Here is a 16,906-nt window from a genome sequence, read left to right on the forward strand (position 1 = left end):
CAAAATTATAAGAAAGAAATGTTTGAAATATATCACTCTGTGTGTAAGGAACCTATATAATAGGAGTTTCACTTTTTGAATTGAATTACTGAGATAAATTCACATTTTGATGATAGTCACATTTTTCGAGATGCACCTGTATATTTATATGTAATCCCAAATTACAGATTACTGATTGTGTATATTTTGGGGGCAAATACTTCTAACCGCTTGGCTTTATACTTGTTTTTATAAATTACTTTCAAATATCCTTTCTGTTCTGATCTTTTTGCAGCTTAAAGGAGTAGTTTTTGGTAGTAGAGATGTTGGACTAGTTAAGCAGAAATACTTTGAACACTGTATTAATGAAGGACATCTGCAGCACAAAATAACAATACGTTGTGCAATCTGGCAAGCCCTGTTGCATGTCCAAATTGTTTGTTTAAAGTGCATATATTCTTTGAAAAGCATAATAAAAACATAGGAAAAGTGGAGGTGGGGCACAAATCAACCAATCAGATTCCAGCTGTTATTTTTCTTGTGCAGTTTGAGACCTAGCCTAAAAAGGATTTAAAGCCTTCACTTGTTTAGAGGTTGGATTGCAGTACTTTATTGGCAGTTAAGAAAATGCATCAAAGCCAAAGTTTTAATGCTATACGCAGTACTTGATTGTATTTTATTATACTCCTTCCAGACTGTGAAAACTAGTGGAGAATGATGAAGAGTATTCACTTTTAAATCTAAAAACAACTGCTGTTTCTTTTTACACCTAGGGTTGCATGTAGAGATTACCCTGCCCTATATACACATAAACAGTGATACTCTTTTATCATCAATAACATTTTGGTTGTTTTGGTGAAATCAGAATGCAGTATTTAAGGCAACATGGCACCTACATTACTCACAATGCTACAGTTACCTAATAAGCTCTAATAAGAGCTGGCAGAGGAAGAGGAGATTACTTTTTTTTAACTTGAGCTATAGAGAGACTTGTGCTTACTCCTGAGCCTAAGGCCCCTTTTACACAGGCGGACCATTCAGATCCGCCTGTCCATTTTTTAGGCGGATCTGAATGGATGCCCCATGCATCTCTATGGGGCATCGGATGTCAGCGGAGACATGTCCACTGACATCCGATCCGATCCGTCAAATCTTGACGAATGGAAACCCTATTTTCCATCTGTCCAGTGGATCGGACCAGATGGGATCGCATGAGAACGAACAGACGGTTTGTTCTCATCCGATTCCCCCATAGAGAACAGCAGGGACCTGACAGCTCTGTCCCCGCACACAGCGCGGAGACAGAGCAGCCATCTGCCTGCTCAGCGGGGGATCGGCGGATCAATCACCCGCTGAGAAAAACAGAGTCCGCCGACGGACTCCCCTGTGTAAAAGGGGACTAAAAATCTCACTTTTATCAAAATAGCAACATGGAATGATAGATTTGCTCTTGACATTAGGGTCACATGCAGACAGCTGCCAGCAATTTTTTTAATGTGGCTTCAGCCAACATCTCCCTACACATAGGGAAAAGAAAGGGGGGGGGGGGCTTCAGCAGCTCTAGACAACTTGAAGTATGATGGGAAATTGTGATAATGGGATGTTTAAAAAAGTCCTGAACAGCAAATCCATAGCATAAAACAAACATGCCATCTGCTCATCTCAGCCACTAACTAAACTTAGATCAGTTCTTGACTAACAGGTTTCCTGATAATGGGATTACAAACTAACAGCACTGGTACCTTTTTAGTGTTCTGTCAATACTCACCCTTCTCACCAAGCAGGTTCCTACAGTAGAGAGAGAGCGAGAGAAAGAGCCCTGAGCATTAGGCTGGATTCACACCTCTGTGTTGAGCGGCTCATAGCAGGAGGTCCGATGCATCCGGTTCAGCTTTTCAGGTCCAATTTTGATAGTTTGGCTGAATTTGCACCTGAATCGGACCGGTAGATGCACAGGACTGCTGTGCAATTCCCTCTGCAGCCACGCGGAAACTGTTTGAATCCACTCCATTGAGAGCCGGCCACAGGGTCCTGACATGCGAATTGGATGCAGGGAAACATGCCTTAGCCGGTTCTCATGTAGAAAAAAAAAAGGTAATGGGGCAGCTGGGACTAATAGCTCTCTTCCCACTCACCCGCTGGGTCTTAAGGTGGGGAGGCAGAATGGACATTTCTGGTCACATGAACACTTTGATTGGTTGTCACAGTAGTCACATGATTGGGGCCTATTCTACAGACTTCTAAATATAACCAGAGACTTTCGGTGACAGCTTGGTAACCGTGATACCAGGGAGCTTGGTAACCGTGCAGGGAGCTTGCTTTTAGCACAAAAACCTCCCCTAGCATTTATGCATATGTGCAGCATGTGGGCATTAAGGCTCATCCTCCTTGCCACCACACTAATGACTTTATGATCAACAGAGGTCAATGAGGTTTGACTACCAGGTAAGATTTGGCCCTAGGAATGGGAGCTTTTCTCACCCAAAGCTCTACCAAGGCTCCGGGTTTCAGGACCCAGAACTTAATAGGATTCCTTTCTCCCTGGCATATACAATGTCTGGAGCCCCTCGCCATGTGAAGGTGAGAAACCTAGGTGACACGCATACACCGTCCACAATCCTGCCAGTGCCTCACACTGTTTATACATCAACTAAGTACAGTTACGGGTAATAACTTAACTTAGTGTAGCACTACTCCCAAGGGAGCTGCTGAGTGTGGGTCCCTCTGGGTTACCATTAGCAACAGTAATACTTTCAAGCATGTTTCCAAGTGTTATTACCTCAGACAAGAACCAGTCCAGTTTCTTTGGTTTTTAGGGTTTATTGAGAACTTGGATAGGAGAAGGGATGAGTGGGATACTCCAACAACTGTACTATGCACAAACTGGCAGGGACTTTATCGAACTGTGGATTTCCGCTGGTTAACGCTGACTGATGCTGGTCATGGCTAGGCCACATACTTTAGATTCACCTTTGACTGTGGAAAGTCCTCTTGAGCCCCCTAAGGCTTTCCTTCCTGAGGTAGCTGACTTTAAGTGCAGACTGTATCACTGAGGCAGTTCAGGGCCCTTCCTGGTGCCCCCTTTATCCCCTACTCTTCAGGGCTTTACAACTTGGCACCCCTTTTACTATACACTCCTGGTTAGGTGGCTCCTGGATCCCCCTTGACCTCTCTGGAGTGGTCCCCTCTCTTAGGCAGACCACTGGGCAGATCTTGAGTACTCGCGACTCTGTTTTTCCAGAAGATCTCTGCCCAGCAGCTCCACTCGGTCAGCACACACTGGATCCTCTGCAGCCCAGCTCAACCTCTGGTCCCTAGGCCGACTGCCCGGACCACCCTGACACTTCAGCAGGAGGAGAGACAGCCGTCACCTCCTCCTGGGACTATTGCTCCCGCCAAAAGACACTCTGTCACATGCTCCCTCGGGATTTATTTCCAATCCCCTGATGCATTGCAGCAATGCCCACCCACTAGGACAGTCATAATCCCTGGTGTGCTATTGGCTAGGTTTCCTCCACTGTCCAACACTGTCCCTTATTGGATACACTGGGGAGACTCCCCAGACCCAACAGGTCACACCTGGAAGCACGTGACAGACCAACTAACAGATCAGGCCCTCCTGATAAGCAGAACAGGGCCAAACTATAATTTTCCTAGCACCTACCTAGGAGGGTGCTACATAAGGAATGATTAACGAAATATCAATGCAGCAGCAAGGTGTGACCATTCCCAGAAAAAAACATTCTTTAATGGGATTGTAATCGATCACCTTGTAAAACAACCCATTCAGATTTAAATAGAAATAAAAAGGCAAAACGTGTGTTTAGATATAAAAAATATATAAATTACTTTTTTTTTCCTTTTTTAGAAGTGATCACATTCTCTTTGTTCTCAGCAGCATAAGAGCTGGGGGGAGGAGCAGTAACAGCACACTGAGCTTCCCAGTAAAAGGCTGTGCAGGGGAAGCATGTCAGGACAAGTCTAATCATTGGAGGAGAGCAGGCTGAGTTCCCAGCACAGCTAGAGAACTGGCCATGCTGTGCTCACCTGCTTAGTGTGGTCAGTTTTTATTTGGAAAGGGACTGGCAGGATCACCAGGAATTTCACACTAAGGGAGCAAAACAAACAGAAAAGGATGCAGAGCAGACACATTTAATGAGATGTTAGATATAAAATGTTGGGGTAACGAACACTTTAAGGTAGCCATCCATGCTGCAATCTGAAATATCAAGCAAATTATATACCCCTAGTGCAAAAAAACCCAGCATTCTAAGAGAAACAATTAAAATGTGTACTTAGTAACTATTGGTAAAATTGACTGAGGAAACAAATGTTTTCAAAGAGGAAATATTGCTACATTTTTACCACTTTTCTCTCCTTGCAGCTCCTTACAAATTCTTATATCTATCTATAAACCATAAATAAAAGGGGAAGATAGAACCGTGCCTGGAACCTAATTAAAATGTAACTGCAGCACTGCTAAGATTAACCCAATTTCAAACATATAAACAGTATTTACCTTGTCCTAGCATTTTAGTGCCACCTTGTGTCAGAAGAATGAAATGACTTACTTTGCAGCAGTTTATTCAACTATAGGTTCAGTTATGTAGAGTGCAAAGCTAGGAAGCTGGTGACTTACTGGTCTTTCCTTAACATTTATTTCATATTTACTCTTTCAACCTGCTTTTGCCCAGCAAGAAAGGGATTCAGGTTATTTCTGTTAAAAAAAAAAAAAAAAAAAAAAAAAAGGTTTTATGGGACACTTTCCTGTTCCATCTATGTCCCATTTAGTTTTGTGTTGTCCACGAGTGACATTGGGGTTTATTTACTAAAGGCAATTAGACTGCGCACTTTGCAAAGTTGCACACTGCAGGTGCAGTTGCTCCAGAGCTTAATAAACTATGTGAACCTTCACTTTGCAAAGAATACCCTATCGCGTACAAGGGAAATAAAAAAAAAAAAGCAAAAGCATTATTGCTTGCACATGATTGGATGATAAAAGTCAGCAGAGCTTCTGTTCATTTACTAGGCTCTGGAGCAACTGCACTATGCAAAGTGCACAGTCTATTTGCCTTTAGTAAATCAACCCCAGAGACGCATCTTTTTACATGCATGCAGGCTGTAGATTCTATGCACATTATCATTGTTCATTTTCTTCTTCTGCATCACATTGATTTATTTTATGTCACTATCTTTTTTATTATTTTATTTTATTTTATTAATTTCAGGTACTTATATAGCACTGTCAATTTACGCATTTACATTACACATTCACATCAGTCCCTGCCCTCAAGGAGCGTACAATCTAAGGTCCCTAACTCACATTCATACATACACAGTAGGGCCAATTTTATACAGGATCCAATTAACCTACCAGCATGTCTTTGGAGTGTGGGAGGAAACCCACGCAGGCACAGGGAGAACATGCAAACTCCAGGCAGGTAGTGTCGTGGTTGGGATTCGAACCAGCAACCCGCTTGCTGCTAAGTAAAAAGTGCTAACCACTACACCACTGTGTTTTGTGCTGAAATTTGTATATTAATATTGAAATCCACTGAAAAATAAATTTTCTTCTTGGCTTCGCTTGTAAGCTTTTTGTGTTAAGATTGTTTTGTAGTTATATTACTTTTTCTAGCTTATGTTTTTATGTTAAGTACTGCAGCTTATTCTGCTTTCTCACTGTTCTCGTGTGAATACATACCCTTTGGAATTTAGCATTTATTCGTTTTTTTTTTTGCAGCTTTGGAGAAATGCTTTCTTTCACATTGACAGCATTTGTTGAGCTTATGGATCATGGAATCGTATCATGGGATACTTTCTCAGTTACATTTATTAAAAAAGTAAGTATATATTAGAGGTTTTCTTTACAAAAAAAAAAAAAAAAGAGAATGACCTATGTAAGCGATATACACCAAAGCATTGTCATGAGTTTGCAAGTACTGTATTGTTTGGACATCCATGACATTTGATACATAAATATACCCCTGTCGTTTTCAGTGGTAGCTAATAAGGTAAATGTTGAGGGAACATACTGTATTCATTTTCATGTCCCAGTTTGTGTTTGGGCAAAAGAAAAAGAAACTGTATGCAGTACATCCGTTCAATACATCCTTACATACACCTTTCAACATGGTTTATCCTTTTAAAGCGGTAGTATACCGCTTTTTGTGATTTTTAACTACAGGTAAGCCTATAATAAGGCTTACCTGTAGGTACAATTAATATCTCCTAAACCGGCACGGTTTAGGAGATATTTGCGCTGCATGTAGCCGCTGACGCGAGCGGCGCATGCGCGCTGAAGGTCCGGCGGACCTTCAGAGTTCCTTGCCGGGAAGTTGCCGGAAAATCACTCCCGTGCGCATGCGCGGGAGTGATGTCATCGCGGCTCCAGCCAATCACAGGGCCGGAACCGGCAAACCCAGAAGAGACGCAGAGGGATCATGACCGCTCCCACAGCGGTGTCCGGGGGTTCGTGTCGGGGCTTCGTTCTAAGGTAAGTGTTTCATAATGAGCTAGTATGCGATGCTCATTTTTTTTTTTTTTTCCTTTGAGTATCCTACCGCTTTAAAAACACTATAATTATAGCGAAATACGTGCTAATCCTGCCATGAATTAATTTTTTCTTAATTTCTAGTAGCACTGTCTCTGCTACAATGAATTCCCGAACAGTGTTACAGTATGGGAAAAAAGTATTTGATCCCCTGCTGATTTTGCACATTTGCCCACTGACAAAGAAATGATCAGTCTATAATTTTAATGGTAGGTTTTTTTTTAAACAGTGAGAAACCGAATAACAGAAAAAACTACAGAAAAACGCATTTCAAAAAATTTATCAATTGATTTGCATTTTAATAAGTAAAATAAGTATTGATCCCCTATCAATCAGCAAGATTTCTGGCTCCCAGGTGTCTTCTATACAGGTACTGAGCTGAGATTAGGTGCACTCTCTTAAAGGGAGTGCTCCTAATCTCAGCTTGTTACCTGTATAAAAGACACCTGTCCACAGAAGCCATATTCCAATCTCTCCACCATGGCCAAGACCAAAGAGCTGTCCAAAGATGTCAGGGACAAGATTGTAGACCTCCACACGGCTGGAATGGCCTACAAGATCATCGCCAAGCAGCTTGGTGACAAGTTGATGCGATTATTCGCTTTTGGAAGAAACACAAAATTACTGTCTCCCTCGGTCTGGGGCTCCATGCAAGATCTCACCTCATGGAGTTTCAGTGATCATGAGAACAGTGAGGAATCGGCTCAGAACTACATGGGAGAATCTTGTCAATGGTCTCAAGGCAGCTGGGACCATAGCCACCAAGAAAACAATTGGTAACACACTACACTGTGAGGAACTGAAATCCTGCAGCTCTCGCAAGGTCCCCCTGCTCAAGAAAGCACACTTACAGGCCCATTTGAAGTTTTCTAATGAACATTTGAGTGATTCAGAAGAGAACTGGGTCAAAGTGTTGCAATCAGATGAGACCAAAATCAAGCTCTTTGGCATCAACTCAACTCGCTGTGTTTGGAAGAGGAGAAATGCTTCTTATGACCCCAAGAACACTTTCCCCACCATCAAACATGGAGGGGGAAACATTATGCTTTGGGGGTGTTTTTCTGCTAAGGGGACAGTACAACTTCACAGGATCAAGGGGACAATGGACGGGGCCATGTACCGTCAAATCTTGGATGAGAACCTCCTTCCCTCAGCCAGGGCATTGAAAATGGGTCGTGAATGGGTATTCCAGCATGACAATGACCAAAAACACACGGCCAAGGCAACAAAGGAGTGGCTCAAAGAGAAGCACATTAAGGTCCTGGAGTGGCCTAGCTAGTCTCCAGACCTTAATCCCATAGAAAATATGTGGAGGGAGCTGAAGGTTCGAGTTACCAAACATTGGCCACGAAACCTTAATGACTTGGAGAGGATTTGCAAAGAGGAGTGGGACAAAATCCCTCCTGAGACGTGTGCAAACCTGGTGGCCAACTACAAGAAACCTCTGTGATTGTCAACAAGAGCTTTTCCACCACATACTAAGTCATGTTTTGCGAAGGGGTCAAATGCCTATTTCACTAATTAACCGCTTCAATACAGTGCACTTTCACCCCATTCCTGCCCAGGCCAATTTTCAGCTTTCAGCACGCTCACAATTTGAATGACAAATGCGCGATCATGCTACACTGTACCCATATGACATTTTTATATTTTTTTTTCACACAAGTAGAGCTTTCTTTTGTTGGTATTTAATCACCGCTGGGTTTTTTATTTCTTCCAAAAAAAAGAAAAAAGACAGAAAATTAAAAAAAAAAAAAAAAAAAAGTAAATTTTAAAATAAATTATTTTTCTCCTTCACTGGTGTGCGCTGATGAGGTAGCACTGATGGGCATTGATAGGCTGCACTGATGGGCACTGATAGACTGCTCTGATGGGGCACTGATGAGGAGGTACTAATATGTCACACTGATGGGCGCTAATAGGTGGCACTGATAGGCGGCACTGAGAGGTGGCACTGATGTGCACTGACGGGCGGCACTGATGTGCACTGACGGGCGGCACTGATGTGCACTGACGGGCGGCACTGATGTGCACTGACGGGCGGCACTGATGGACACTGATGGGCAGCACCATCAGTGCTCACAATCAGTGCCCATAGTGCTGCCAGTCAGTGCCCATCAGTGCCTAGATGAGCAGGCACTGACTGGCAGCACTATGGGCACTGATGGTGGACACTGTGGGCACTGATGGTGGGCACTGATTGGCACTCTATTTCACTTTTCTGTAATCAGGGCACTGATGATCAGTGCCCTGATTACCTGTCCTGCTCTCCCCTGTGAGGAGGAGCCGCTGATCAGCTCTCCTCGCCACACACTCTGACAGTGTGAGGCGAGGAGAGCTGATAAACGGCATTTCCTCATTTACTTGTGACCGGCTATGATTGGACGCAGTCGATTACATGGGTAAAGAGTCATGTCATTGACTCTTTACCAAGATCGGGGTCGTGCTGTGTCCTGACAACACGGCACGGCAATGATCGCCGCTCTGCGTGCCCCCGCGGGCGCGAGAGAGAAGCCATTCTGGTGCGCCGTCATATGACGGCGTCCCAGAACAATAGATGCACCTCTCTGCCGTCATTTCGACGGTGGGCGGGTAGCAAGTGGTTAAAATGTAAATAAATTTATAACTTTTTTGAAATGTGTTTTTCTGGATATTTTGTCTCTCACTGTTAAAATAAACCTACCATTAAAATTATAGACTGGTCATTTTTTTGTCAGTGGCCAAATGTACAAAATCAGCAGGGGATCAAATACTTTTTTCCCCTAACTGTATCTCTGCCTATTTCTATTCTGTTGGACTACAAGAACCCCCCCCCCCCCTATTTTATGATGATAAGGAGAGGGCAGTGCTGGGACATGGTCATGTAGAGCCCAGGACAAACGTGCCAAACTGTGCCCCTACTCCCTCCACAAGATGAATATGAACCCCCCCCCCTAAAAAAAAAAAAAAAAAAAATGAGCACCAATCTGCATACTTTCCTCTAAGCATAAAGTCCCCCTCTGCCCAGTACAGATCTACCCCCGTTCTGAAACCCCCCCCTCCATCCCCCACAGGCCCCCAGCACAAACACCACCCCCCCCCCCAAAAAAAATAATCGTCCCTCTAGCATAAATCCTCTACCCCCTCAATTTTCTCCTCCCAGCACAAATGCTCCCCCACCCCAAATTTCTCCTCCCAGCATAAATCCTCCCCTTACTCAAATATCCCCTCCTAGCACAATTCCCCTCCCCCCTCTACGGGTCCCCCCCCCCAAAAAAAATTCCCCCTCTGAGCACAAATCCTCTTCCCCATCCCCCATTTCAACACAAATCCCCCTAAATCACCACTACTAGCACCACCCCCCAAAAATTTCTCCTCCCAAAACAATTCTTCCCGCCACCCAATAAATTCCCCCTCCTAACACAAATCCCTCACCCACCACCTCACATTATACCACAGTGCTCAGGGCAGCCATCCCTGGGAGAGTGGCTGTGTGTGTGTGTGTGTGTGTGTGTGTGTGTGTGTGTGTGTGTGTGTGTGTGTGTGTATATTTATAACAATATACACAGCTCAAAAAAATTAAAGGAACACTTTGAAAACACATCAGATCTCAATAGGGAAAAATATCATGCTGGATATATATACTTGTATGGACTGGGTAATGTGTTAGGAACGAAAGGATGCCAAATTGTTTTAATGGAAATGAAAATGGTCAACCTACAGTGGGCTGAATTCAAAGACACCCCCGAAAATTAAAGTGATAAAAGCAGGCTAGTCCATTTTGCTGAAATTTCATTGCAGCAACTCAAAATGGTACTCGGTAGTTTGTATGGCCCCCACGTACTTGTATGCATGCCTGACAACGTAGGGGCAGGCTCCTAATGAGACGATGGATGATGTCCTGGGGTATTTCCTCCCAGATCTGGACTAGGGATGATCGAACGGTTCGGGTCGACCATCGGTTCGACCCAAACATTGGCTGTTCGAAATTTGGCCGAATTCCGAACTTTTTGCGGTAAAAGTTCGGAATTCGGCAACCAGAACCGCCCAAAATGCAATGGGACAGGAACTGGGCTTTAAAAGCCCGTGATTGGACGAGAAACGTGAGTAAAAGCCAATTGAGGGGGCAGGAGGATGCTAGGAATTTGATTGGAGCGACTACGGGGTCCAGAGGCCAATCAGTAGTGAATACGCCCCCCAGTATATAACATAGCCCCGCCAAATCTCTAGCACTGTAATAGAGAGGCTGTGGAAGAGAGTGGAAGCATTTCTGTTACTCCTGCTGCTCCAGTGTCATTTAGCAATTATTAGTGTGAGGAAAGGGATATGCAGTGTAGTTAGGGTACTATATACCACTATAGTTAGATTCAATAATCTAGTTTCTGTAGGGAAAGTGTTAAGTGTCAGGGTGACCGTAATGTAGTTTAGGGTGAACTGACTCTGACTGCTATGCCAGGGTGACCGAACTCATCCATGTCAGGGTGACTGCCATAAGAAAAAGATAATTATTCTTAGAATTTTTAGTAGAGCAGGGATGGGGTTCCGCTCCTTTCACATCTATATGTGTGTATGTGTATATATACCCCTATACAGAAGTTCAGATGTCATGCCTGCCTCCAAAGACGCCCAAAAATTGCCCAATAAACCCCTGAAACAAAAACGCCCAGGTGTGAAAGGAGCAGAGTCCCATCCCTGCGCTACTAAAAATTCTAAGAAAAATTATCTTTTTTTTTCTGGTTCTGGACATGCCACAGAGCTGAAACTTCACAGGTGCACTTTTTAGACCCCCCAGACACTAAATCCAAAGAAATCTTTTTTTTTTTTTTTTCCCAATAATTGGCTCTCTATCAAAAACGACACTTTTTAAGAACTTTTCTTTGTGTGATTAATAGTCCCTAGGGCATGACCCAGAACCCTAGGCACTTTTTAGGGGCATTTATTGGGTTTTAGGGCTTCAAAATTGTGTTTTTTGATTCCATATATACATATATATATATATATATATATATATATATATATATATATATATATATATATATATACACACACATATATACATGCACACACACACATATATACATGCACACACACACATATATACATGCACACACACACATATATATACACACACACACACATATATATATATATATATATATATACCCCTATACAGAAGTTCAGATGTCATGCCTGCCTCCAAAGACACCCAAAAAATGCCCAATAAACGCCTGAAACTGTGAAGGAGCACATAGCCCCATCCCTGCGCTATTGAAATTCTAAGAAAAATTATCTTTTTTTTTTCTGGTTCTGGACATGCTACAGAGCTGAAACTTCACAGGTACCCCCCCCAGACACTAAATCCAAAGAAATCTCATTTTTCTTTTTTTCAATAATTTTTTCAATAATTGACTCTCTATCAAAAACGACAATTTTTAAGAACTTTTTTTTGCCTGATTCATAGTCCCTGGGGCATGACCCAGAACCCTAGGCACTTTTTAGGGGCATTTATTGGGTTTTAGGGCTTCAAAATGGTGTTTTTTGATTACCGAAGTTCGGGTCCCATTGATTTCAATGGGGTTCTGGAATCCGAACCCGAACTTTCGGGAAGTTGGGGTGTTCTGGCCGAACCAAGCTTTTCAAAAGTTCGATCATCCCTAATCTGGACCAGGGCATCACTGATCTGAACAGATTGAGGTGCAACCTGGCGGTGTTGGATGGACCGAAACATATTTTCCCAGAGGGGTTCTTTTGGATTTAGGTCAGGTGAGCATGGAGGCCTTTCAATGGTATGAATTCCTTCATTCTTCTGCAACTGGCTGCATAATCTCGCCACATAAGGCTGTGCTTGTCGTGCACAAGGAGAAACCCAGGACCCACTGCACCAGTGTCGGGTTTGACAATGGGTCCAAGGATTTCATCCTGATATCTCATAGCAGTCAGGGTGCCATTTTCTAGTGTGAAGAGGTCTGTGCATCCCTCCATGGATATGCCTCCCCAGACCATCACTGACCCACCACCAAAACCGGTCATGCTGAACGATGTTACAGGCAACAGAACATTCTCCATGGCTTCTTCAGACCCTTTCACGTCTGTCACATTGCTCAGGGTGAACCTGCTCTCATCTGTGAAAAGAACAGGGTGCCAGTTCTGTACCTGCCAATTCTGGTGTTCCATGGCAAATGCCAATTGAGCTCCACTGTGCCGAGCAGTGAGTGCAGGGCCCACTAGAGGACGTCGGGCCCTCAGGCCACCCTCATAAGGTCTGTTTCTGATTGTTTAGTCAGAGACATTCACTCCAGTGGTCTGCTGTAGGTTGTTTTGTAGGGCTCTGGCATTGCTCATCCTGTTCCTCCTTGCACAAAGGAGCAGATAGAGGTCCTCCTGATGGGTTAAGGCCCTTCTACAGACATGTCCAGCTCTCCTAAAGTAACTGCCTGTCTCCTGAAATCTTCTCCATGCTCTTGAGACTGTGCTGGGAGACACAGCAAACCTGGCAATGGCACGTATTGATGTGCCATCCTGGAGGAGTTGGACTGCCTGTGCAACCTCTAAAGGGTCCAGGTATCGCCTCATGCTACCAGTAGTGACACTGACCCTAGCCAAATGCAAAACTAGTGAAAAACAGTCAGAAAAGGTGAGTAAGAAAAAAAATGTCAGTGGCTTCCACCTGTAAAACCATTCCTGTAACTCATTGTTACCCATCTAGTGCACCTGTTAATTTAATTACCACCAAAGAAACTGATTAACAACCTCCTCTGCTACTTAACTGAGTAGATCGATATCCAAATAAAAAGTGTTCCTTTAATTGTTTTGAGCAGTGTACATAAAGAGAGAGAGAGAGAGTGTATAAATCTCTCTTAATATATAAAGTATATATTGAGAGCGAGATGTATAACTTTTTTTCTCCCTAGGCATATTAAGTCTTTTAAGTATCCTATTGTGTAGGACTGAACACTATGAATGAAAGATAGACATTAGCTCTGTGTACAATAGTATCTAAACCCAAAAACAGAAATGTTATATCATGCAGCTTACCGGTGCTTGAATGTGGTAGCTGCATTATTTCCCTTTTCAGGACTTTTTTCAACTGGTGGTTCTACCAAAGGCACACGTCCTGTCAGTACCCACTGCACTGTATCGATGGAGGAACAGCATTGTTACCCTGGGCTTCTCTGTGGATTTGGACTACAAGCAACTCCTCCTCTCCATTATGTGAAGGGGTGTTACTTTGGAGTTCACAAAAGATAGCTGATAACATTGTTTGAAATTTCAGTTCCATCTACAGAACGTTTGTTACCCCAACATTTATTATTCCTGATACATGTCTGTGGTACCATGTACTTGTATAAAAAACGATCCTGTTCTCTTTGCGTTTCTTCCTTTGTGTGAAATAGCCTGGCGATCGTGCCAGTCTTCCCACTTTACTCAAACTGACCACACCAGGTGTGGAAGCACATACATCCTAGCGTGGTCACTTTTATGGCTGTGCTGTGATCACAGCCTGACGTGCCTCCCCCTGCACAGCTAATCACTGTGAAGATCCGTGTACTGTTGTTTCTCTGTGTCCTGCTGACATGCCCCCTTGCAGTCTCCACCCTCAGCTCTCTAAATCCCTTATGTATCTGAGAACAAAGGTCATGTGATCACTAAAAAAAAAAATGTGTATGTGTAGATATATATCTATCATAACTACTGTATCTACGGCATGTATGTATGTATCTGTCTATCTATCTGCTGTATCCACTGTATCTATCTATCTATCTATCTATCTATCTATCTATCTATCTATCTATCTATCTATCTATCTATCTATCTATCTGTTGTATATATCATATCTACTATATCTATCTATCCATCATATCCACTATATCCATCATATCTACTGTATCTATCACATCTATCTATCTTATCTTTTCTATCTATCTATCTAGCCAGCTATCTACTCTATCTATCTATCTATCTATCTATCTATCTATCTATCTATCTATCTATCTATCTATCTATCTATCTATCTATCTATCTATCTATCTATCTATCTATCTATCTATCTATCTATCTATCTATCTATCTATCTATCTATCATCTATCTATCTATCTACTCTTATCTATCTATCTATCTATCTATCTATCTACTCTTATCTATCTATCTACTCTTATCTATCTATCTACTCTTATCTATCTATCTACTCTTATCTATCTATCTACTCTTATCTATCTATCTACTCTTATCTATCTATCTACTCTTATCTATCTATCTACTCTTATCTATCTATCTACTCTTATCTATCTATCTACTCTTATCTATCTATCTACTCTTATCTATCTATCTACTCTTATCTATCTATCTACTCTTATCTATCTATCTACTCTTATCTATCTATCTACTCTTATCTATCTATCTACTCTTATCTATCTATCTACTCTTATCTATCTATCTACTCTTATCTATCTATCTACTCTATCTACTCTATCTATCTATTTTAAACTGAAAGGGTTGTTTAAGGTAAGGGTTCATATATACTTTAAAAATAAAAAGAATGCAGCCACCACATTAAGGACTAGTAAACTGCAATATTTTACAAGTTACCGTTTGCTGTGTAGATTATTTATAGTAATTGGTATAGTTCTCTTTTGGGTGTGAATACCATGAATAAGCTTAGGGTAGTAACCCTGTTAATCACTAAATATAACAGAAACGATACAAGACAAAATGCCGATCTGGAATATAAACATGCATTGAGATTTTTATTGCAGTTAACTATTGAAGGTTTTGCCATAACTCTTTTTGTTGTAATAACTCACAATTATGCCAGTTTATTCTGTGCTTTGCCTTAAACTGTAATTCCTCCATCTGTATGGTGTCTGGACTAACTTTTCTCTAAAAGCAAGAGATAGGTGGAATTTTTTTCGTAACTTCTTGGCAGCAGTAGTTACTGTTATATCGAGTTATTCTTTCTTCTTTCTGATTAGTTGGAAAAACATAGCTGAGCAGTAATCCAACTCCAGGGGAGCCCCTTGGGGTTGCTTCAGGCCTTCTGCATCACTTTGACGCCACCACTGCCCCCTGGTCAGACAAAAAATGTGATACGCGTGTCTTCACTGTCTGATTCCAATTCTACATTTCCTGGCATAGACAGTTTCATAGTTGATTTTACAGCTCCAGGGGAACATTGCATCCATTTGCTAGTGTGTATATATATATATATATATATATATATATATATATATATATATATATATATATATAAAATTTAATTTAATTTAATTTTTTTCTTTGTTATCATTCTTGGAAAGCAGTTCTATAATGAACACCCCGTCCCCTATTGTAACATTGTTAGTATAGGTTTTCTTGATGACTACAAAGCTGTTTGGGTTGCTGTGGGTTATTGCACCTTGCACGTTACCAGTGAAATATCCTTAATTAATTTGTTAAAATATATTTCATTTTTCATGCAATCTTGTGTTGATGAATATAGTCAAGTAGTATACCCTAACCATTTATTTTTTATTTTTTTCAGATTGCCAGTTATGTGAACAAAACTGCATTGGATGTGCCTATTTTACAGAGATCTCTAGCCATTCTTGAATCTATGGTCCTAAACAGTCATGACTTGTATCAGAAAGTGGCGCAGGAGATCACTATTGGACAGTTAATTCCACACCTTCAGGGGTAATCATGCTACTTATGTGCGGACTTTGCTGTTCCTAGTCGTTGTTCTCTTATCTTTATACGTATATCAGGAGTTAAGGCCATTTGTTTTATTTTACTTTTTAACTAGAGGGCCATCATTTGTGACTACTCTGACAACTGTTCCTTGGCCAGTTGAATATGAGTATTATGCAAAATGATCAATGTTGCCCAGGTTTTTGATCAACATTTGATAGTCTTTTGCCATCTGAACAGGTAGATTACTTCTTGGGTATGTTTTATCCTCTTGGTCCATCTTCTTGATAGCTATGTCATTTTTAGTTTTAACGGTCTATATCAGGGGTCTCCAGACTTTCTAAAGAAAGAGCCAGTTTACTGTCCTTCAGACTTTAGGGGAGCTTGACTGTGCCCAGTGGGCGTAAACTATGCCTGATCTTTGGTATTAACCACTTAAGCCCCGGAAGATTTTACCCCCTTCCTGACCAGGGGGTATTTTGCGATTCGGCACTGCGTGACTTTAACGGACAATTGCGCGGTCGTGCGACGCTGTACCTAAACGAATTTGACGTCCTTTTTTTCCCACAAACAGAGCTTTCTTTTGGTGGTATTTGATCACCTGTGCGATTTTTTGATCACGCGCTATAAACAAAAAAAGAGCGTCAATTTTGCAAAAATAACAATATTTTTCACATTTTTTTATATGAAATTCCCAAAAAAAAAAAAAAGTAAAAATCAAAATTTTTTAACAT

The 16,906-nt window shown here is 41.8% G+C and overlaps 1 protein-coding gene across 2 annotated transcripts in view; it reads left to right on the forward strand.

The window, feature by feature from the left end:
* Positions 1–16,906, forward strand: part of ELMO1 (engulfment and cell motility 1) — a 604,300-nt gene that overhangs the window by 162,311 nt on the left and 425,083 nt on the right. For both annotated transcript variants that reach the window (XM_082257836.1, XM_082257837.1), the window contains exons 8-9: positions 5,720–5,819; positions 16,027–16,178. In XM_082257836.1, the coding sequence (XP_082113962.1) occupies positions 5,720–5,819; positions 16,027–16,178 (252 nt within the window). The remainder of the gene's footprint in view (positions 1–5,719; positions 5,820–16,026; positions 16,179–16,906) is intronic.

The sequence above is a fragment of the Pelophylax lessonae genome, assembly GCF_965119305.1.
Source record: "Pelophylax lessonae genome assembly, chromosome: 5".
Taxonomy (NCBI): domain Eukaryota; kingdom Metazoa; phylum Chordata; class Amphibia; order Anura; family Ranidae; genus Pelophylax; species Pelophylax lessonae.